Source organism: Panicum virgatum, chromosome 7N (genome assembly GCF_016808335.1).
Source record: "Panicum virgatum strain AP13 chromosome 7N, P.virgatum_v5, whole genome shotgun sequence".
NCBI classification, from domain to species: domain Eukaryota; kingdom Viridiplantae; phylum Streptophyta; class Magnoliopsida; order Poales; family Poaceae; genus Panicum; species Panicum virgatum.
The window spans coordinates 16,470,098-16,493,508 of record NC_053151.1 but is presented as its reverse complement, the minus strand read 5'-3'; the positions used below and the strand labels follow the sequence as shown (position 1 = coordinate 16,493,508).

The 23,411-nt window shown below is 43.1% G+C and overlaps 1 protein-coding gene and 1 pseudogene across 1 annotated transcript; both read right to left on the bottom strand.

Moving 5' to 3' along the window:
* Nucleotides 1-6,086: 6,086 nt before the first annotated feature.
* On the bottom strand, nt 6,087-14,327 carry LOC120683032. Its single transcript, XM_039965045.1, has 4 exons — nt 13,919-14,327; nt 13,722-13,807; nt 6,689-6,933; nt 6,087-6,557 (listed from the first exon to the last, which is right to left on the bottom strand). Exons 2-4 carry the CDS (start codon nt 13,795-13,797, stop codon nt 6,321-6,323), a joined length of 558 nt encoding a protein of 185 aa, XP_039820979.1. The 5' UTR covers nt 13,798-13,807; nt 13,919-14,327; the 3' UTR covers nt 6,087-6,320.
* An 8,772-nt stretch (nt 14,328-23,099) lies between these two features.
* Nucleotides 23,100-23,411, bottom strand: part of LOC120682936 — a 32,579-nt pseudogene continuing 32,267 nt past the window's right edge.

The following is a 23,411-nucleotide window of genomic DNA, read 5'->3' as shown; positions in this document are numbered from 1 at the left end:
CAGAACTACATGCGTGCGATGGCCGATTGCATCTTCATGCAGGGCGCAAACATTAAAAATGACGATTTCTTACGGGGGGAGGCCATTATATGGATAAACTGAGAAGAAACTTACCAACTATTCCATCAGGAGGCCCTCGACATCTCTATGGTCGGCTTGTGGGTTCTTTAAGTATTTTACTCTCCTTACGTATTGTTTTGCATGATCTCAACATACTGATCTCTTGATTTATTCGGTATCATGTAGAATGGAGATAGAAACTTGCAGGAGAAAGGGATACTCTCACCTCGGCTTCATCGACCCAATTACTTGTAATTGGAGGCTTCTATGCGACAATTCCGATGAGATATTCCAAAACTTGTTCAAGTACATAAGCGTTCATCACAACAAGCAAATGATATTGTTTCCTTACAACTTTGCGTGAGTGATTCCTTCTGTCTAACTCTTTCTATTCTGTAATCGAATTGTTTAAACCTTAACTACCAAGAACTGCCTCCGTATAATCTTGCAGTGAACACTGGGTCCTAATTGTCATAATTCCCGAGAAGAGCCTACTCGTGGTTATGGACTCATTGGGGAGACCTCCAGAACAATAAGAAAATCTTCTTAACATGATGAAAAAGTAATTCTACCACTACTCCGTCGATGACCGATAATTTGAATCACTTTGTTACTTGACTATAATTGTTCTAATCATGCACATGATTTGGAAAGAATTCGCTAAAAATCATCTAGGCAAATTTGACAAGGAATTGAATATCAAGACAGATTTTGCGGTACGCACTTGGATGATTTGTTGCACGATTCATTAGTTTTATTATATATTCATGTAAATACCTGCTAATTTCTTCTCTCTTAAAGTGTATGAGGCAGAAACAAGGCAGCAATTTATGCGCATACTATATATGCGAGAACATCCATGGTCTGGTAGGTCCTCCAAAGGGCTGGACAGATTGGGAGGAGGAAGTAAGTAAAAAACTTGTTAATATTTGAACTCGTATTTTAATTAGTCAAAATTAATTATTCCCTTTTTCCATAGGTCGAGGAGATGCGCGATAAACTCATACCGGAGGAAAAGATTATGGCGATTCAAGAACAATTGTCCGGATTTATTGTTGAGGAAGTCATCGATTCAAAAAGCGAATTCTACTATGATGGAATATCTAATATTAACAATCACAGCAAATATGATAATATACGCGTATATATGTAATTAAGAACGAATATATCTATGTAAATATATATGTGTGTGTATGTATTAAATTTCTATTTATGAGTATTTATGTATTATATATATAAGCACTCTAATACTATATATGTGTATATATATATTTATATAATATTGTTCCTAGACATATTCCTAGGTACCTATGCTTGAACACTAGTATAATCCTAGGTACCTATGCTTGAACACTAGTATGTGTAGGTCGATAGTTGGCTAGGCTAATGGTTCGGTAGAAGTCGAGTGATTTCCTGTCACTCGCGAGAACTATAGGAGTTGAATGTCTACTACATATTGCAACTATAAGGCTCACGGGCGGGGTTGTGGTACTTATGATACCCCGTCTGTTTAGTGAAAATGGATAAGGCCGTAGTGTGTGGTAGTGGTGGTTAAGCGTTTCAACGTACTAACCACATGCCGAGAAATATGGTAATATGTAAGCTTAAGTACTGGATTGCACCGAGGCCGGAACATACTCCCCACCGTCTTTGAACGTTGTTCTCATGCGGCCACATGCGGGTGCAAGAAGGCTCACGACCCGGCGCCGTACCGTGGCGTGAATTCTTGTAGTCGAGGGCGGTGGGCCTGTTCCGTGCAGCGGGAATTGAAGGGAAAAGTCACGTGGGCGAAGCGAGACGTCGATCCCCATGCGTGTGTGTTAGGTCTGCCTGGCCAGGTTAACAAATTTGATTCGAATTGTTCGCTTCCCACGGTTTGGGACTGCTTAACCCTTTTGCCACATAGAGTAAGAAGTGGAAGATGATGATGATGATGTATTTGGCTGGTTGGATGATGAAAGATAATTGTTTCCACCATGTATGCTATTGGATAGATGCTCACCTAGAATGGTTAATTGAACTAGAACCTGAAAGCTAAAATATGAAGTTAAGGATCTACTCTTTACTGCTTTTCGGCAAATAAACCCCTCAAGCCAAAAGCCTTGCATGTCTAGATAAAGGGCTAAGTATACCCATAGTCGGGTAAGCCTTGCTGAGTATTAGTATACTCAGCCTTGCTTGTGGAGCTGTGGCAGTCCCGCCTAAATTAATCCGATTTAAGTGCGCTAACCATCACCGAAACGGTAACTAGGGTTAACACGCACTTAAAACAGAGTAATCCAGCAGTGCTGTCGGGTAAAATCCCAATTAAACCACTTGAAATAGGATCGACAAAGCAGTTCAGAGCGTTCAACATTCCACAAATTTTACAGCACATAGTATGAAATTCAATTATTATTACAAACCAAGTTTGAATTTATAAAAAGACAACAGAGTTCAAGAGTGACGGAAAACAAACGATAGTCTAGCGACAAAACAAGACGTCATGATGAAGCCCGTACATGACGTCATCCATAACCTCCGATGTACCACCTGAAAAACAAAGCCACAAGCAAGGCTGAGTATACTAATACTCAGCAAGGCTTACCCGACTAAAGGTATACTTAGCCCTTTATCTAGACATGCAAGGCTTTTGGCTTGAGGGGTTTGTTTGCCGAAAAGCAGTAAAGAGTAGATCCTTAACTTCATATTTTAGTTTTCAGGTTCTAGTTCAATTAACCATTCTAGGTGAGCATCTATCCAATAGCATACATGGTGGAAATAATTATCTTTCATCATCCAACCAACCATATTCATCATCATCATCTTTCACTTCTTACTCTATGTGGCAAAAGGGTTAAGCAGTCCCAAACCGTGAGAAGCGGACGATTCGAATCGAATTTGTTAACCTGGCTAGGCAGGCCTAACACACACACATGGGAATCGACGTCTCGCTTCGCCCACACGACTTTTCCCTTCAATTCCCGCTGCACGGAACAGGCCCACCGCCCTCATATACAAGAATCCATGCCACGGTACGACGCCGGGTCGTGAGCCTTCTTGCACCCGCATTGGCCGCATGAGAACAACGTTCAAAGACGGTGGGGAGTATGTTCCGGCCTTGGTGCAATCCAGTACTGAAGCTTACCGATTACCATATTTCTCGGCATGTGGTTAGTACGTTCAAAAGCTTAACCACCACTACCACACACTGCGGCCTTATCTATTTTCACTAAACAGACGGGGTATCACAAGTACCACAACCCCGCCCGTGAACCTTATAGTTGCAGTATGTAGTAAACATTCAACTCATATAGTTCTCGCGAGTGACAGGAAATCACTCGACTTCTACCGAACCATTAGCCTAGCCATCTAGCGACCTACACATACTAGTGTTCAAGCATAGGTACCTAGGATTATGCAGCTAAGGTTCCAAGCAACTCCTTTAAACTTAAATGCGCAAGTAGATAGAAACAATAATAAGTTGCATAAATTTAAAATAGATAGGACATGCTCCGGGGCTTGCCTGGGATTAACACTAGGTCAGTGTTAGTTAGAGAACAACTGCTCGGCGAGTATCTTCCTTCAGTTGTGCACATCTGGATCCATCCGTCCATCTTCTAGACGTGTCCACCATTCACCGTCTTCTGGCTCGGCTTCAACGTCACATCCTTCACGTGGTTCATCTATCGTAACTAAATGAAATGCAACAATGCATATGTATGAATGCAAAGTTCCGAGTTGATTAGCGATTTAGGTGTTATTATTTTTCCTTCATGATAAAGTTACAGTCCAACATAAAGTGAGTTGGTATGGGAAACTTGTCAATTAATAATTCCTGGGCAGTCATTTATAGAGTAGTAATTTTATCTATACTAACTCATAAAAGAGCTGGGTGTGTTGCTTTTCTACCCCTGTAACGACCCGGCCCAGGATAACGGCTAAGATCTACTCTACACTTTGAGTAAACCACACCTGCTAATTAACTCTCTGGTTTCGCGCAAAAGGTTCGAACCGGAGTTACTAGCTTCCCAGGGACCGGCTATTTAAGCTGGTTCGGCTCCCTCTCTACTTTCAGTTTGGGACTAAGGAGCTGAGCTCCGCGGTGCTACAGTAGCTTGCGCTACAGTAACCCGCGCAGCCCAGTCGGCCCGTGGCCCGTGACAGAGGCCGCCGCGCTACGTCGTCAAGTTGTGCAGGAGGCCACGCGCCGCCGAGCCGCAGCGCCTCCGCCGGGGAGGCCACCCCGTCACAGCGCACCCGCCAGGGAGGCCCGTGCGCCGCCGGTCTGCTGGACCCGCGGGGAGCTGACGCCGCGATCTACCAGGTTGCAGCACCGCATCTGGGGAGACCGCGCTGGAGGAGGCCGGTCGCACCGCTACTAGATCAACTCCGTCGGCGTTGACCGGAGACCCCGGAACTTTGGGCGCGGCAACCGGAGCAGCGTGACGGGCTGCCGCTGAAGCCCCGCACGGGCCGAGCCCCGCTACCTCCTGTGCGTGGCCGCTGAGGCAAGGCAGGCCACGGGGCTGGCGTTGGGGCTGCCTCTAGGCGGCGCTTCGGCTGTGCGCTGAAGCCGGTGTCTGCAAGGGTGGGAGGGGGAGAGAGAGAGAGAGGAAGAGGAAGGGAGGGAGGGGAGCCACGCGCCAACGGAACCCGCCGGGGAGGCCACGCGGCGCCGGATCGCAGCACCCGCTCCCTGCCTGGACCCCGCCGGGGAGCCGCACGAGAGACACTGGAACTGGAGTAGCGAGCTGTGGAAAGAGGTGAGGTTGAGGAGATAAGATTGCGTATTTTTCTATAAAACCCCTTGAACAACAAAGAAATTCTATCCATAAACTTATACCTCCAAATTCTTGCAGAAAAGCCCCATGAAGATTCCCTTCTTGAGATCGAGTCGAACCTCTTTTTTACAGAACTAACCCTTCAGTTTTACATTTTTGCGATTTCTATTCGCTGAATGCGTGAATCTAGACAAACTTTCCCGCTAGCCCCTCAAGTTTAGTAATAATTGCGCATAAGCCCTGAATCTTTACATTCACCATTCCTTCATTTCAACCAAATCACGTAATTATTTTCCCTCAAATCAAGTAAAATCATGATCCTACATTCCTACAAGGGGCTATTGCGTTCTTGGCCCTACTTTGAATACCAATTATGATTTTACCCTCATTTTCTTCGACATTACATTTTTACCCTCACTTTTTGAAAACGAAGCTTCAGTTTACCTCTACTCCGTGAACAACATGTAATGGTATCAAAAATGTTGAAAGAAGACATATTTGCCCTTGCGAATATGCCCCTACTTTTATTTGAACTTTGTGATTTTACCCCTATTTGACCACATGTATGTAGATACAATTCAACACATATTAACTAAAACTTGCAAAATAATATTCGGTGCATTTCCACAATTAAGAACAGTAAATTGCCAACTTGATTTTGAAAAAAAATGACAGCATAACGAGACAAAAGTAGGTCCAAACCACATGCATATATAGATAGATAACATCTCATCATACATGTCCAACAAAAGCAATAGCTAGTAGACATATTTCACTAGATCACATCCAACAAGAGCAACTAGTATTGCAATATTACATGTTCATTAGCAACACATCACATTCCTAACAATGTAGCCAGCCTCTCTCTTCCTCTTCCTCCTCCCCTTCCCCTCCCCCTTCCTCTACCTTCTCCAGCACTTTCTGTTCCTGTTTCGCTTGCACTTGCCCTTCCTCCTCTCCTCCCCTTCCCCTTCCCCTTCCCCTTCCTCCTCGACCACCACCCGTTTCACTTTCACTTGCACTTGCTCTTCTCCTTCCCCTTCCCCTTCCACTTTCACCTGCACTTGCACTTCATGTAGGGAGGAAAAATGGTTCAGCAAACAAGTTGACATAAATAAGCTGATTACATGAATAACTGAATACCAATTCAATACTCACACTGATGTTTGTGAAGATGATCCATTTTGTGAAGATGAGAGCTTCCTCTTTTGAGTAGCAGTGAGACCTCCTTAGCAATACCTGGCTATATGACCTATTTCATTACATTCAGAACAAGGCTTCCTTTTTTTTACTAGTGCCGGCCTCATTATAGGACTTGATCCTAGAGATTCTTGGTCTTCCTGGCTTTCTTCTCAATTTAGGTTTCTTGATTTTGTAGCCTAAATCAACACGTGGCCAATTATCCTTTGATGTCATAGGATTGAAAGTACCTGCATATGCCTTCTTGAACATATCCACAGAGAAGTAGTCATGGAAAAATTCATCCATTTGTACATGTCAACTCAGCTTAGCAATGAAAGCTAAAGCATGGGTGCAGGGTTTTCCAGTGACTTGCCAAGCCCTACAACTACATGTCTTTTGTTGCAGGTTGACAGCATGCCTAAATCTGTTCACAGTTACTTCAGCTGTTCCAGCCCCACATTTCAACACATCATGGTTCTTGATAGTCTTGGCTTCAGCATTTAGAGCATTGATGATAGCTGGGATTATTTTTCCTGACATTTTGGCACCAATCTTGGATTTCAAAACAAATTTTTCAATGATCATTTGCCTTATTTTATCAAGCATATCAACAATTTGGTAGTCCTTGGTCTTGGACACCCAACTATTGAAGAATCTGAAAGGTTGTTATTGATGTAATCTACCTTGCAATCTTCAAAGAATTTGCTCCTACTCCCCACATATGGATGATTGTCATCCAACCACGGCTGTGCACTAGGATCCTTCTCTTCTATCTTGCCCATGAAGTAGTTGAACTTGTCAGTTGTGAAGCTCTTGGCGGCTGACCACATATTCTTACCATAAAGTCCACCGATGAACCCATTCTTCTTCATGTTCTTCCACAAGTGCCTCATGCATTCTCTATGTTCCACATCTGGGAATACCACATCTACACCAATAATTGGATCATCAACGTCATAAGAAAAAGGAAAAGGAAAAGGAGGAGGATCATATTCTTCATCGTCATCAACTACTTCACCATCAGGATCAAACTCTGGATCAGAGCAATCATCATTAGAGTCAATGAAGCAGCCAAATCACTATCATAGCTGCTATCACTTGGTGCCACAAGTGAATCAGTGTCAGAATGCATGCCCTCATCAACTGCTACACCCTCACCATCATTTGGCTCTGTTCTTTTGATTTTGGTGCCTCTCTTTTTTTTGGTTGTGGATGTGGTTCTCTCATTTGTTAATGGCTCAATGGTGGGTGGCTCAATTGGGGCTGTTTTGTTCCTAATAGAAGGGTGAAACCTACGTTTTGTTGGTGAACACTGTAATGGGCCCTCAAAATCATTCATCTGGGTATTGATATGAACTACTCCCCTATCTAGATTAAGTTGAAACCACTCACGTAGGTTCTCATATGACTTTATCTCCATAGAACCACTATACAATGTAAGAAAAATGGCCCCTCTTATGGAAATGGCCTCTCATGCCATGGTTGCCATATTTCCTCATATGTGTTTTGGTGATTTGATGACAACCCACCACTTGGACTAATGTGTGTGTTCTAGTTGATTATATACAGCCCTTTAGGTCCAAGGGATGAAAATATGGAGAAAACAAGTTGAAGAAACCGACGAAGACTCAATGCATATAACCATCAAGAGATAAGAAAAATATTTCTATACATCGGTTAAACCGATGTAGACAAGGGATGCTACGTCGGTGCAGTTGTATAGAAGGCTGGAAACTGAAGATAAACTCACCGGTTAAACCGATGATTTCTTAGTGAGCGTCGGTTGATCTGGACTGGATTTTGGACCAACTTTCATAGCCTCTACAGGAGATGTTCACCGGTTAAACCGATGATGATTTTACATTCACCGGTTGATTAAGCTGCAGAACGTCAATTGATTAATGTAGCCATTGAAGTATAACGGCTAGCTGGAAAAAGGTGTTCACCGGTTTAACCGGTGATTGCACTTTTTGTCAGCCACTTTTCCAACGGCTCTTTTGGGGTGTGTGTGGGCTATATATACCCCCCAAGGCCGGTTGCAACATATGGTTGGAAGCCTTAAGAGTTGAAGGAAGTGTTGCCCAAGCAAACAATCATCACCAACCATCCTAGTAGAGCTAAGTGTCATATCTAGCTTGTGAGAAGATTTGAGAGAGTGCTTTGTGCTCTTGTATAGGCTTAGTTCTTGAGAGAGCAAGCTTAAGAGAAGTCTTAGCCATAGCTAAGCAAGTGTACATGTCGACGACCCTCCGACTTGGTGTGGAGCAATGCCGACACTTTGTGCAGGGGAAGAGGAGACCCCCTCCTTGGTGGAGAAGCTCCGTAGTGAAGACGGTGCTGTGGTGACCGAGAGAGACGGTGGCGGTGACCTTGTCTTGGTGACTAGGTGCACTTAGCCTTTGCTTGCCAGTGTGCCTTGGTGGCCTAGTGCAAGACGGTGATCGGGAGAGACTCGGTGCTTGGCTATTGTTGCCTTGGTGGCGTGCCAACGTGGACTAGGGGTGGCTTTTGGCCTACCGATACCACGGGATAAATCCACGTGTCCTCTCGGGAGTTTGCATCCCTCTTGCCCTCACCTCTTTACTTGCCGTATTTACGTTTCCGCATTGCTTGTGTGCCTTTACCCTTCCTAGTTAGTATGGTTAGGATTGGAACTAGATTGCAAGCCTCCTTTTGGGTAAGTAGAGGATCGCATAGATAAACCTTAGTGTGAACTAGCTTGTGTAGGATGTGATAGGTTTATCTTATGCACTAGTTGGTGCCATAGTTTTTAGAAGGCGATTAGTGACCCAATTCACCCCCTCCCCCTCTTGGGTTGCTTGGACACACCCTCGATCCCTTTCAATTGGTATCAGAGCCTCGTTGCTCATTGGATCAATAGGCTTCACCTCCTAGTGGGCTTGTATGTCCGACAAAAGGGATGAATACCGATAGGGCTCCATTTTTCGATGGCACGGGTTTTCCACGATGGAAAGTGCTTATGCAAGCACACCTTCAAGCCCGGGGGCTTGATGTTTGGCGTGTCACCGAGTTGGGCAAAAAGAATGAGACTAAGGCCGAGCAGCAATATGATGCAATTGCTAAATCTACTCTCTTGTCCGCTTTATGTGATAGTGTTTTTAATCGTGTTTTTTCTTGTGAAGATGCTCATAAGCTATGGACGCAAATCATCGAGAATCATGAGGGCACAAAGGATGTTGCAAATCAAAAATATCATATTCTCGACAAGGAGCTTAGTAGCTTTAAGCAACTTCCCAATGAAAATGCTAATGACATGTACTCACGATTAAATATTCTTGTCAATAAAATTAATGCCTTAGGTCTCAATCAAGTTGAAGATTGGGAGATTAATCGGAAGATCCTCCGAAGCCTTCGCAAGCCCGACTATGACATCATCAACGCACTCTTGCTAAAGGAAGACTTGGTCAAGCTTACACCAAATCGAGTCATTAATCAAATCATCGCCCATGAATATAGTATGGGGATGACAAAGAAGAAGGAGCAAGAGTCCACCTCTTCTTCAAGCCGCAAGAGCCTTGCCGCCAAGCACTCATGCAAGCACCAACCAAGGCGACAAAACTCATCAAGCTCAAGTGAACAAGAAGAAGAGGATGAGAAAGAAAGTGATGATGAATCAAGTTCAAGTGAGGATGAAGAATACCCAAGTGCCGTGCTATATCACCACCGCAAGATAGCCAAGCATATACATGAGCTTTATAAGCTTGGGTACAAAACACTCATTAGAGAGAATGCGGTAGGAATGGAGAAGATGGCAAAGAAAAAGAGCAAGTCATGATCTCAAGCTCTCTCCGCCATCAACAAGCCCAAGAAAGGTGGTAAAAGCTCAAGTAGCAAGAACATCAAAGATTCCAAGAGCTCCACCACTCGTCGCCCTCGGAGATTATCACCACCTCCCATGTGTCTTATGGCACAAGGTAATAACTATGTAAGTGATGACTCCTCCTCAAATGATGAATCCGATGTTGAAACCGATGAAACTAGTGAGATGATGACACTTCTCCATAATCAACAAGAACATCTCACTAAACAAAATAAAGAAATCAAAGCTCTCAAAGCTAAAGAAAAGCTTCATGCCTCATTTGTCTCAAGATATGAGAACTTGCTAAACAAATTCAATTTGTTAGACAATGAGCATGAAGAGCTTAAAAATAAATATGAGAGCCTTGAATCTAGAAGTGAATCATCATCGGATAAATCATTTCCTTGCAATATTCCTTGTGAAATACCTATCATCAAGGTAGATGCATCTACCTCTTGTGATCTAACTTCTTTCAATGAGAATGTGATCTTAGAAACAAATAATGATCTCATTGTCAAGAAGAATGAAAAGCTCAAGGAAAAAGTAGAAAAGCTACGGCAAGACTTGAGGCGGCTCATAGGAAAGTACACTAAGAGAAAGCCCAACCTTCTCAAGATAACCCCCTCAAAGGCGTGAACAAGCTTGAGAAGGGAGAAATCGTGACTTGCTTCAAGTGTCACAAAGAAGGCCACAAGTCCTACCAATGCAAGAAGAAAGAGGGCCAAGCAAAGGACAAAGAAAACGGCAAGCCCAAGAACTTGAACAAGAACAAGAAGGGCCACAAGAAGGCTAAGGAGATCAATAAAAACACATCTCCATACTTGAAGGCTTCATTGGTATACACCAAGCCCACCCACAAATTCAAGCAAAAGAGCGACCGCTACATTCTCAAGAAGAAGGAAAATAACAAGGTGGTTGCTCATGCCATGGGGTGGAGACATCAAGGATGGAACCGACCTATTTGGGTGCCAAAGGAAGTTCTCACAACCATGGAAAGCACTCAAAAGGTTTGGATTCCAAAGACTTAGGATCCAAGAAGGCTTCGGGGAATTTGGAGACTTGGCAAGTTATACGATGCATAAAGTGGGATGCATCATGTTTTGATTGGAGTCAGGTTGGTTATCATGGATCAATTACCCAAATTCCCCTTCACCCACTTACAAAGGTATGAGCAAGCTATCACAATGTAACAATGCAATTGGTAAGGTGCATCAAACTTCTTTAGTATTTTTTGTGCTTCTTTCTATGCAACTAAAATTGCTCGTATCTCACTAGGATTGCATGCTTATATGACTCTTTTTTATCTTATGAGCTTTCCTAGAGTTTCATATGGTAGGTTGTCTTTATTTCTCGCTAATCTTTTCGCAACCTACATGAGCTAATTTGCGTGGAAACCTTCATGGCACATGTTTTATGTATATCATCTTTTAGTGCCATGTTTTTCAAGCTATAGAGATAGTACCCCCAAGTTAGCTTTTATTACACACCTTTATGGGGAGCTTGCTCTATATCTTGTCTTATTTGTAACTAACGTACTTTCAAAGTGATATTTGTTGTAGTCACACTCCCTTAGTCCAAATGGTAATACACTCAATCCTTCTATATCAAGATGATGCACATTGCAATTAGCCTTACAATTAGTATCAATTGATCAAGAAAAATTGGACAAGGGAAGGAGACCAAGCCATAACTCCAAAGAGATTGAAGAGATAAATATTATAGGGAGGCATGGCTAGGTAAAACACCTCTCACCAAGTCAATTCATTTTGCTACTAATGCTCTTTCCTTGTGAGTGGCCGTTGTAGACCGTTAGGTCGCTTTTTGGGTGTTTGATGACAAAGGGGCAGAGATGTCTCAAAGCAAGCATACAATGGAGATACCCCACATCTTTAAGCATCGAAGAAGAAAAATTCTAGGATAACCTTTGGGTGACAAAGGGGGAGAGATCCTAGAAGGCCATCAATAAGGGGAAGAAGAGGAAATGCAATGGCAAATGGAAGGCATGGTGATAGGGGGAGGTATTTATGGTTCACATATGGGGGAGAAGTGAAATATCAATGATCCTTTGAATCATAGTGTCATACCATAATGCCAATGCTTAAGATCAACTCAACACATTCTCTAAATAAGCATTGGACATTGAACAGTCATCCAAGCAAGCTAAGTTTTTATCAATTCAAGTGTCTAAATTCTTTCAATATCTACATGTTTTGCTTGCTTTGGTTGTGTTGTCACCAATCACTAAAAAGGGGGAGATTGTAAGGAAAATGGCCCCTCTTAGAGAAATGGCCTCTCATGCCATGGTTGCCATATTTCCTCATATGTGTTTTGGTGATTTGATGACAACCCACCACTTGGACTAATGTGTGTGTTCTAGTTGATTATATACAGCCCTTTAGGTCCAAGGGATGAAAATATGGAGAAAACAAGTTGAAGAAACTGACAAAGACTCAATGCATATAGCCATCAAGAGATAAGAAAAACATTTCTATACATCGGTTAAACCGATGTAGACAAGGGATGCTACGTCGGTGCAGTTGTATAGAAGGCTAGAAACTGAAGATAAACTCACCAGTTGAACCGACATTAAAGAAAAGACATACGTCGGTGCATTGGCAGATAAAGACCAAGGAAAATATATTCACCGGTTAAACCGATGATTTCTTAGCGAGCGTCGGTTGATCTGTACTGGTTTTTGGACCAACTTTCAGAGCCTCTGTAGGAGATGTTCACCGGTTAAACCGACGATGATTTTACATTCACCGGTTGATTAAGCTGCAGAACGTCGGTTGATTAATGTAGCCGTTGAAGTATAACGGCTAGCTGGAAAAAGGTGTTCACCGGTTAAACCGGTGATGACACAAAGTGAATCATCGGTTTAACCGGTGATTGCGCTTTTTGTCAGCCACTTTTCCAACGGCTCTTTTGGGGTTTGTGTGGGCTATATATACCCCCCAAGGCAGGTTGCAGCATATGGTTGGAAGCCTCAAGAGATGAAGAAAGTGTTGCCCAAGCAAACAATCATCACCAACCATCCTAGTAGAGCTTAGTGTCATATCTAGCTTGTGAGAAGCTTTGAGAGAGTGCTTTGTGCACTTGTATAGGCTTAGTTCTTGAGAGAGCAAGCTTAAGAGAAGTCTTAGCCATAGCTAAGCAAGTGTACACGTCGACGACCCTCCGACTTGGTGTGGAGCAGTGCCGACACTTTGTGCGGGGAAAGAGGAAACCCCCTCCTTGGTGGAGAAGCTCCGTAGTGAAGACGGTGCCGTGGTGACCGAGAGAGACAGTGGCGGTGACCTTGTCTTGGTGACTAGGTGCACTTAGCCTTTGCTTGCCGGTGTGCCTTGGTGGCCTAGTGCAAGACGGTGATCGGGAGAGACTCGGTGCTTGGCCATTGTTGCCTTGGTGGCGGGCCAACATGGACTAGGGGTGGCTTTTGGCCTACCGATACCACGGGATAAATCCATGTGTCCTCTCGGGAGTTTGCATCCCTCTTGCCCTCACCTCTTTACTTACCGTATTTACGTTTCCGCATTGCTTGTGTGCCTTTACCTTTCCTAGTTAGTTTGGTTAGGATTGGAACTAGGTTGCAAGCCTCCTTTTGGGTAAGTAGAGGATCACATAGATAAACCTTACTGTGAACTAGCTTGTGTAGGACGTGGTAGGTTTATCTTATGCACTAGTTGGAGCTATAGATTTTAGAAGGCGATTAGTGACCCAATTCACCCCCTCCCCCTCTTGGGTCGCTCGGACACACCCTCGATCCCTTTTATCCAACTCACGCCACAAAGAAATGTACTGCTTTGAACCCCACATATAGTGCTCAGCTATGAAATCAACCAACTGCATCAAGCCATAGTTATCGATGTCAACCATTTGAGTTGGCAGAGTTTTACCCTGCCGCCATGACTTTGGTCCTCCATCAGGAAGACTGAAGAAGGACCGAAATTTAACGACAAGATTCAAATCCATGTGATTTGGCCTACAAATCACAGTATGGTCAGCTAAAATCACCCTAAAAATTTAGGTTAATTGATCCTCTAAGTCGAATTGAAATCAAATCGAACTCCAACCACAAGAACAGAGCGTTTACCTTCTCCCTACGACGCGCCTGGAGCCTTGAGCCAAAGCCTCTTCTCCCTGACTCTGCGTTCGTGAGCGCCCTCGAGGGGCCTGCCCGACCACGCGCCTGGCGACGCGGCCCGCCCGCGCGCCTGGCGAGGCCTGCCCTCGCAGGGCCCATCCACCCGTGGGCTTGGCGAGGACGCCCGTGCGTGCGCCCGGAGAGGACGCCCCCGCGCGCGCCTGCCTCACGACCCGCACAGAGCCGCGCTCCTGCCTCGCGACCCGCACGGAGTCGCGCTCCTGCCTGCTCGCCGCTGCTCCTGTCACCCTCACTCGCGCCTCTGCTCCAATCGCCCTCACGCGGTGCGCAGCTAGGGTTCTGTCTGGCTGCCTGGTGAGAGAGACCGTGTGGTGGTGGCTGACTGGATGTGGATGAGGATAAGAGATAAGGGGTATTTGGGCCTTTTCGCCCACTATGAAGGGTTTTTGTATTTATTTCATTTCGTTTAATCCAGATTGACCCGACAGCATTGAGAGTAGGGGTAATCGAACGGTTCATTTTCAAAAATTGAGGGTAAAAATGTAATGTCAAAGAAAGTGAAGGTAAAATCATAATTAGCATTTAAAGCAGGGGCAAGAACGCAATAGCCCCTTCCTACAATTATCATACCCGCAGCGAAGCAAGGGGCATTGTATACATCGCAAATGCATTAGCTAAAGACAAGAACTCACGAAGCACGAGGTGGGATGAGTGGCCACCAGACGGGATGAGTGGCCAGAATAAGTGCAGTAGCTACTGCAGGGTACTGAACTGCATTTTCGCTCTATGATGTGCAACTCCAGGGCAATAGAAGCCCCACCTTTCTGGACTTGGTTCGATGGACAAACATTCTTTGGACCGGAAGATCCAGAACAATATTCTTCTTGTTTTTCCTGTGTTTCACTGTTTCCCCATCCTTGTTGCAGTTGGTCGTTATCAACATAATTCACTCCATGCAGGTAAACAAATCTTCCACTCAATCACTCTTGTCGCAGTTGCTGCACAAGCTTTCAGAAAAAATCCTCAAGCTATCAAAATGGGCTGTACAGTTGACACAGTAGTGTACCCCATGCATCTACCGCAACCCGCAAATGGTCTGGGGCTGCCATTGTGTTAGGACAGTGTTGTGTATATCAGTATATGAACGAGATGTATGCCTCTGTTTATGTTCGGTCCTATGGACTCAATAGTATATATGAACTACTTCTTTATTGTGAAAAAACAAGAAATTTATATACTTGCTACCGCCTTGCAAAAGTACAGAATGGGTTTGGCATGAATTAGCAGCAAATTGAAAACAGAATTTGAATGCTAAACTCAGAAAGATGATACAATAATGGAATTCGAAGTTCACAAGTCACAACTCCAAATGGCAAACTCTTGCAGAGCCTGCAAGCTCTAGTCCCTTTTTGTAGGTGCTACCACTGACAGCAGGTTTGCCGTATTAGAGAAATGTAACATGAAACCAGCTTGATTGATGGTGCATCACGTCTTTTAATTCCAAATCAAGCTGAGACAGTTGTGGGCATCCTTATTGGTGTTGGTGGCTTCAACCAACTTACTTCCACCAATCCGTCTGATACAAACGCTGCTTGTGTTGTGCCGCTAGCTTGATATGATTCTCACATTGTGCATTGATCAATCATCCGAGTTCGTAAAATTGGTGGCATGTGCATTTCAGCTTCCACTAACACCTCATCCTAACCTTCCAAGTTTCTAACACACATCTTTCATCTACTATGGCTTTCTACCAGAAGCTAATGAAATTATGCATACCTCCACCTCGTACCTTCCATTTCGGATTTATTGTTTTGTTGCTACAAGAGAAAAATAGTTACTACATCAGGATAAGGTAGTAGCTTGAGCCGTTTCGTTGCTCAATCATCTGTGAATCACCTTGTTTCGTACCAAGCTCATTTCAATATGGATCCGTGGCCATCATCCAAATGTTCAGCTAGCTCACACAAGAATGCAGTAAGGAATGTGTGATGTATGTTAATTTGCTACTGTTAGCTCCTTTTTTTTTGTGCTCCTGCATCATCCAAATGCTCCTGTCTTGGTCGTCAACTCACCGGCGCAGGGTGTGGGTTTTCCAAAAAAAAACTTATAAATGCTATGGCCTATGGTTATCATCTCAACCAACAGACTAACTTCACAACTTCAGTTCTGGAGAAGGTCTCGATTAATGCTAGTTTAGATCTAAGCGTACGTTTAGCCATGCGTTGGAAGACTGAGCGGACATTCACATGCATTGTTGCTCGGGTGCTCTGCCACAGACACCTTGCTGGCACTGCTCATCTGACTCTACACCAATGTTCACAGATCGATTCTCAAAAAAAAAAATGTTTACAGACCCATTTCAGATTATCTGCTTTCACTACAAGAAATGTGGTGATCTATGACGAAAGTTTTATGACATTTTAATGGAGCGTCACAATTGCACACAATCTATGACGAATTTGAAGGTATGGACCCTAGGCCCAGAACTTTATGACGTTTTATTGAATTCGTCATAATTGAGCCCGCAAAATATGACGTTTTATTGAATTCGTCATAACTGAGCCCACAAAACATGACGTTTTAACATTAATGTCATAAAAAGGTTTTGAGTATTATTATCATTATTTTATAATAAGGTTTTGAGTAGAAATTTGAACTATCCCTAACAAACATTTCAAATTTTCATCTATTTTTATGATATGAGCTATAATTGAACAACCATACTTAAAATTTATTTTTAGGAATTTTCTAAATAGTATTTGAAATAGAAGTAGTTCAAATTGTAATTATTTTCTATAAACATGCAGAAAATCATTTTGTTTGCGTGGCGTCAACATGGACCCACCTGTCATGTAGGACACAAATGCTTTTAAAAAAATAGAAAGAAAAAAGGGTAAAAAATTAGGCCTCCAAGGGCATTCGAACCCTGGTGACAGGGCTGAACTTTGGCCTGCTCTACCACCGCGCCATCACTTTGTTTGCATCATGTTAAGCATTTTATATTAGATAAAAACTGCCACCACATCTGTACGCGAAATTTGTAACAAAAAGAAGTTGCGGGGGGATTCGAACTAGGACCGCAGCACTGCACTGCAATCTGCTTTCACCAACATACCATCAGATGGTTTGTATCAAAGTGTAGCATTTTATTTTAGATAAACCTATTCTCCAGAATGGTTGAATTAGATAAAAAAAAATGGGGAGCAGAAGGGGCTTCGAACCCAGGTCGCATCGCTGAACACGAGACTGCTCTACCACCAGACCATTTAACCATTTGCATCAGTTGTTGAATTTTCTTTTAGATAACCTTTCTGTCACCAGCTGCTATTGATGGTTGAATTAAATTAAAAAAATGCAGCGCATGGGGTAGTCGAACCCGCGCCCCCACGTTAGAGAGGAGGAAGCTGAACCGCTGCGCCTCTCGTGGATTTGTGTCCCCATATTGAGTTCATTTTATTTGTATCCGGGTTTAGGAGTATACAGGAGTTGCAAAAAAAATTTAAAATTATCAAACGGATTCAAAAAATAACCAAAATTTTACCTGAGACAATCCATCATGTATATTGCCTATACAAAAAGTTTTGAAGTGAAAACCTAATTCGATCATTACTGTGACTCAAAATCTTATTGAATCCTTCTCATGTCTATGGAACTTCTTCGGAGATGCTTAGTTTTGTAAGCAACGTACGTGACAACTTTTACGAAACCTGCTCAATTTTTTATCACAACCTCCATGTATGATATCATGATATCCTGACAAATCTCATAATTTTCAGACTTCGTTTGATTTTTATAGAATTTAAAACCTATTCGGCGCGCACGTTCGTTGTCATGTTTCGTGAACAAGATGTTCGAATTTTCCTTTCATTTCTTCAACAATGCCTCAAATTGGACTCAATAACATGAATATCATTTTTTCATTCATTATACTACATTATAGTTCAGCTTGGAATTACTTTCGATAAGCTTGTAGAAATTCATTTAAATGATAGAAAATACTAAATCTATTCAAAAATTCTTGAAACTTCCACATGACAAAACATATGCTGTCTAATACATTTAAAAAGTGTACTGATATTCAAGATATTTTTTTTGCAAGTTACTTCACAAGAGTGTTTTAAATGGAAAAAGAAAAAGAAAACATTAAACTGAGATAGATATGGGCTGTTTTTGGCTCGGTCTTCCCGGCCCAGTTATTTCTGACCATTCATTGGCAATCCAATGGTTAGAATCACTCTCAAACAGTATAAAAGGCGAGTCGCCGTCGAAAACCCTAGCTCTCCACTCCTCCCCGCTCTCCTCCGACCGAAACCCCCTCCCTCTCTTCCCTTCCCTCAGATCCGCCGCGCCTCCTCTTCAGATCCCCCGGTGGTTCCTCCTTCACCACCGCTGGAGCCGCCGCTCGTCCCTGGCCTCCTCGCGCCGGCGCCCGCGCGTGAGCCGGCGTCCTCCTCCACCGCCGGAGCCACTGCTCGTCCGCGGCCTCTCTCTCTCCCCGAGGCGCGTGGAGGAGCACGGCGAGGTGAAGCCACGCGCAGGCCTCAGTGAACGGGAGGAGCGCGGCGGCCAAGTCCCGGTGGTGCTCGGCCTCGTCCGCCAGCACAAGTAGCCCCTCCGCGGACGGCGACGACGGCGATGAACGACATGGCGGCTGTGAATCTAGTTCAGGTGCGCCCCTCCTTCAACCCTTTCTGTTTCTTGCCAGGGTTCAACTCCAGCGAGGGCATGGCTGCATAAGCGCGGGTGGGTGTAGCTTCTCGCGGTCCCTCCAACTGCTCAAGTAGACGAGCTGTAAGAATACGCAGATTCATTTTCTTCTTGGCCAATCTGATGCAGTGCGTGCTTGTTTGGGCGGATTGTTTTTTATGTATTGAATCTCTTGCTCCTGCCGTTTGCTGGAAGGGTGTATTAATTGTGCTCTTTAATGTTTGATTTTGGATCATAGTATCCACTGGAAAATCATAGGCAACGCTGCATCTGATTCAGAAATAATTGCGCCCTTTCATTTTGACAGAGCTATTTTTTCCCACAAAATCCTTAGCTCACTTTGATGATAACTAAAATTAGTTTATCTGTTGCAGGGTGCTGCTGATGTCCTCTTAACTTTTGCAAACATTCATTCTATTGTGTTAGCCTAACCCTTTACCTCAGCTGCACTGATCCTCTGATCAGTGAGCACAAGCACACACGCACACTTTGTTGCTGCAGGTGGAAGATGAACTAAATGGCCTGTCTGGATTTCTTAGAGAGCTGACCATAGCTTATAATTATGTGCTTGAGGCCATGTGCAGATGGAGCAAAGGTTGTGCAGGAGCAAGTGATGAGAATGGCTGGTCATCACACAGGGAAGAAAGATAATTTGATTTCTAATTGATCGTTGTTTATGTGAAGTGAGGCTAGTACTCGCACTGCAATATTGTTTTCATGAGCTTTTTTGTTTATTTATTTTATCCTAATGTGGTCTAGTATATCCTAATTGGCAATAAGCAAATATTTCTTTGCACAGTAATCTACCCCTGGAACTTGCCCTATAGTTTTTGTTAAAAAGTTCCACAATTTTTTATTGCATTACCACGCAGCAATTTTGATTTGGTAAATAAAGTCAACTGGTGCTCGATGATTGTCCTGATAAGCTGTAGCTATCCTGTGCAGTGTATTGTTTGTGACCTACAAGCTGATAAGAGCCTTTGAGCCTGTCATACAACAAGATAAGTTTCTGATCCCTTATAATAACAGTCATACCATGTTTGTAATAAGAAATCATTAATTGGAGCTATCTATCCTTAAACTTTGCTATACCAATTTTTTAGAACTTCGGATTAGAGGTGTTCTCAACTGCTATTTTGCTAGACTGAAAGTACTAGTGCTAGGTGGACCAGTTAGATATCTATCTGAAAATAGAGTTCTTGCTAGATGGATGCACTGCCTGATGAGGTATTATATACATGTGCTATACTGCAGATTTTGTACTCTACTAATCTGTAGAGAACATGGATAGATATAGAAATGTAAGATCTGAATATGCAAGACCTTAGTATCCTCATAATACCATATGAAATTTACCATGTACATGTGCATCTGAACTTTATAATATATATGTGCAGGTACAACATGGTTGTGGATGCGAATGAGATGGGCGTCAAGCATACATGCAGATTTCTGCTAGGTCAGAGATGAAGAAGCAAGCTGTGTTGGAGGCGCAGCTTGAGCATTTGCTGTGTCAAAATGGACCGAGCAAAGCGTCATGGTGGTATGTTAGCTTTTGGTGGAACTAAGCTTTTGCAGGAACCAAACTTGTGTTTGTAATTTTGCTGAAACCTATCTTTTTTTTTCTGATGCTACAATGGACGGCAAGTGATAGTAGATGAAAAAAATGTATGTGATCTGTTGATTTAATGCGATGCTGAATGGAAACGTGATTCATGTGATGCTATTATTTTTGTGCTGGGATTTTTGTTTCGATAAATGGGTGGAAAAAATGGGATGAATTGGTGGGCTGAATTTTTATTTGGGCTGTATATAGTGCTGATTTTGGTTAGCTGGAAATTAATGGTGGGCTGAAAAATATTTGGCCCAAGTCTGTGGACCAGGCTGAATTGGGCCCATTCACAAATGGGCCGTGGTGCTGATGTCACCCGCCACGTCAGCAACCATGTCATCGGTCACGTTAATTTACACGTCATCATTGCTATCCACATCATCACCATGTCAGCAGCCACGTCATCCTCCATGTCATCAATGTGTGACATGGCAATAGAATCTGTGACAAAAATTATACTGTTCGTGACGTTAATTTTCGTCATAGAAAACGGGCTTGGGTTGGGCTTCAGCGGCCCGGTGACATTCCATGACGGTTTTAAAACATCATGGATCAAGCAATCTATGACGAAAATTTAAGTAACGTCACGAGGTGTGATCTGTGACGCTCAATACATGACGTTATTTGAGATCGTCATAGATACTGTTTTATGACGGGTTTTCAGTGATCTGTGACGAAATTCAATTGTCATGGATCACCAGATTTTTTATAGTGTTTATTTCGGTCAAAACACAAAACAATAATAATGGCCCTGTTTGGATAAGGGGGCTAAACATTAGCCCCTTTTTAACCAAAAATTAGCCCTTAGATCTTTAAACAGAGAGACTAAACTTGTAGGGGCTAATATTTAGTCTCGCTCTAAATCCTTAGGCTCAACAAAAAATTGAATGGAGCTAAACATTGAGGTGTTTAGCCCCTCAATCCAAAAAGGCCCAATTGATAGTGCTTTTAAGCAGCCAAAGGCAACTATTACGAACTCGGCTATTATTTCATCAGTTGTACGTGCTTTTTGAGTTTCAGCTGTCTAGCAAAAAAAAAAATCCAGCAAATTCATTGATCCCGTGCACCCAACACCTTCTTTCCACTCCGAATATAGGCATTTGTGCGTTCAGAGCAGAGGAGCAACACCATTTGCTTTAAATTTTTAATACCGAGCTACTCATGAGTTTTGTTTTTAATTCTGGCATGCCGCTTTCAGTTACATGTGCAAAGTACTCGAGACAGGGAAGGAATAGATAAAGTTAAAGAGAGGGTAACAAATCAAAGCCTACAACTGTGGTATAGGTAGTATACATAGATGGTATGAGTGGTATATGGATACTATTGGTAAAATATGTCGGTGGCATAATTGAAACATATGGTTTCTCATTTTATTTTTTCTTATTTCCATCTATTCCTCTCTAGTCTTCATTTCCTCCTCATCGGGTCGTCTCACATCCTGGTCGTAGAGCCGGCGGCAGCAAGGCTTGTTGCGCCACCAACGGCCCCGCTCGAGAATGTGCTATGCGCGGCCCCGCGTGAGGATTAGCAAAAGTTGTGCTAAGTGATGATACCAATAATTGACTTACAGGGTGCGTTGATTGGTTTTGAATAATTGAAGATCCTGACACCTCTGAATCCTCTTCTGTTGATCCATCATATGATTGAAGCACACACATCAGTGATAGGATTGGCCCTTCAAAAGAGAAGAATAAGACTGGATGACAAGCACTTTTAATAAACAACAATAATGTATGGGTTGCTGGCTCCCAAGTTGCTCTTTCATCACTCCATTTGAAACGAACATGGCACCATTTATGCCATTTCGAGTGATTTTGGTGATCGAATGACAACACAACACTTGGACTAATATGATTGTCAAGATGACCTTTCTCAGGCTTTTAGGTTCAAGTGATGACAAAGAGAAAGAGAAAATAGGCGTAGCAAGGCCCGAAGGGCCGCCCCTACGGGCGTAGCAAGGCCCGATGGTTGTCGGAAGAACCGACGCCTTGGTATTTTGGTGCAGGAGGGAATCGAAGCCAAGTCAGCTTAGAGGCACCGGATGAACCGATGGGTCAAAAAGGGGCATCGGTGCATTGGGCGTACTGTGTTCCAGAGACGATGCAAGTCGCGCAAGAGCCAAGTCTTCAGCACCGGTTGAACCGGTGAAGTATCGGTGCATACCATTGGTGTAATGACGTCAGCGCCCAGGAGAAGATCCTTAAGCACCGGATGAACCGGTGATGCATCGGTACAAAGCATCGGTTCAACCGGTGATCACTGCGTCAGCTGTCAGGAGTTCAACAGCTACTTCGGGTTATGAGTGACCGGATGAACCGACGCTACCCGAGCCAGAGGCATCGGTTCACAGGTCAACTTTTTTTTTGATATTTCACCCACTTTTTTCCATGAGAGATGTATTTACATGTTCTTTCTTTCCATATATTGTGTTTTTTCTGACATGATTTTTTTCCCTTTTGTGCTTTGCTCACATATCTAAAATTTACTATACTATTAAAGTCTACAGTTCTCTTTCCGTATATGTAGCGGCTCGCTTTGTCTTGGATTTTGTAGCTAGTTTTCTGGAAAAGTGTAACTTCTGTGTCCAAAATTTCATCAACCACAGTTTGATGGGATGTTTGACAAATGTTGTCCGATTTGCTATTCTACAAGAAAAAAATAACAACTTGGCAAAATAAAGTAACCACACGCAACTACATAAACAGGTATTTCGGCAAACATTGCCATTCAACAAAATTTGTCTTGCTTTGATTTACAATTTCAGAGGTGGAAAATAGAGAACTCCTTGAATAATGGAGTAGTGTACAATATATAAAATATTTTCATATGAACTTGATGAAAAATTTAAAACTATCTACCATCTACAGCGGATAATGTGATACCATTAACACTAGATGCCACAACAACAGTTGATGTCTCTTCGGTCGTCACCCTCATGTGAAAAAAAACAGGGTGCTTAGGCTCAGGTAGGGTGATACTCTCGCTGCTTAGCATTGCAACAACTTCTGACATGGTGGGTCGATCGGCCGCATTCTCTTGGACACAGAGCAAAGCAATGTTAATACATCTCATCATTTGTGGTGTACAAGACTCTGTGACTAATAATGATGTATCTACGAGTTGAAGCCAGCTATCATCCTTCCACATCTTCCATGCCTGCGA

Bases quoted from the DNA above. Each gene is read 5' to 3' on its own strand.
- LOC120683032 (XM_039965045.1), bottom strand. From the start codon at position 13,797: ATGGATTTGAATCTTGTCGTTAAATTTCGGTCCTTCTTCAGTCTTCCT. The intron at 6,934-13,721 runs GTAAAACTCTGC...TTATTGGTGTAG, and splicing joins ACCAAAGTCATGGCGGCAGG to ATGTGGTATTCCCAGATGTG. The intron at 6,558-6,688 runs GTAGATTACATC...TTGAAATCCAAG, and splicing joins AATTCTTTGAAGATTGCAAG to ATTGGTGCCAAAATGTCAGG.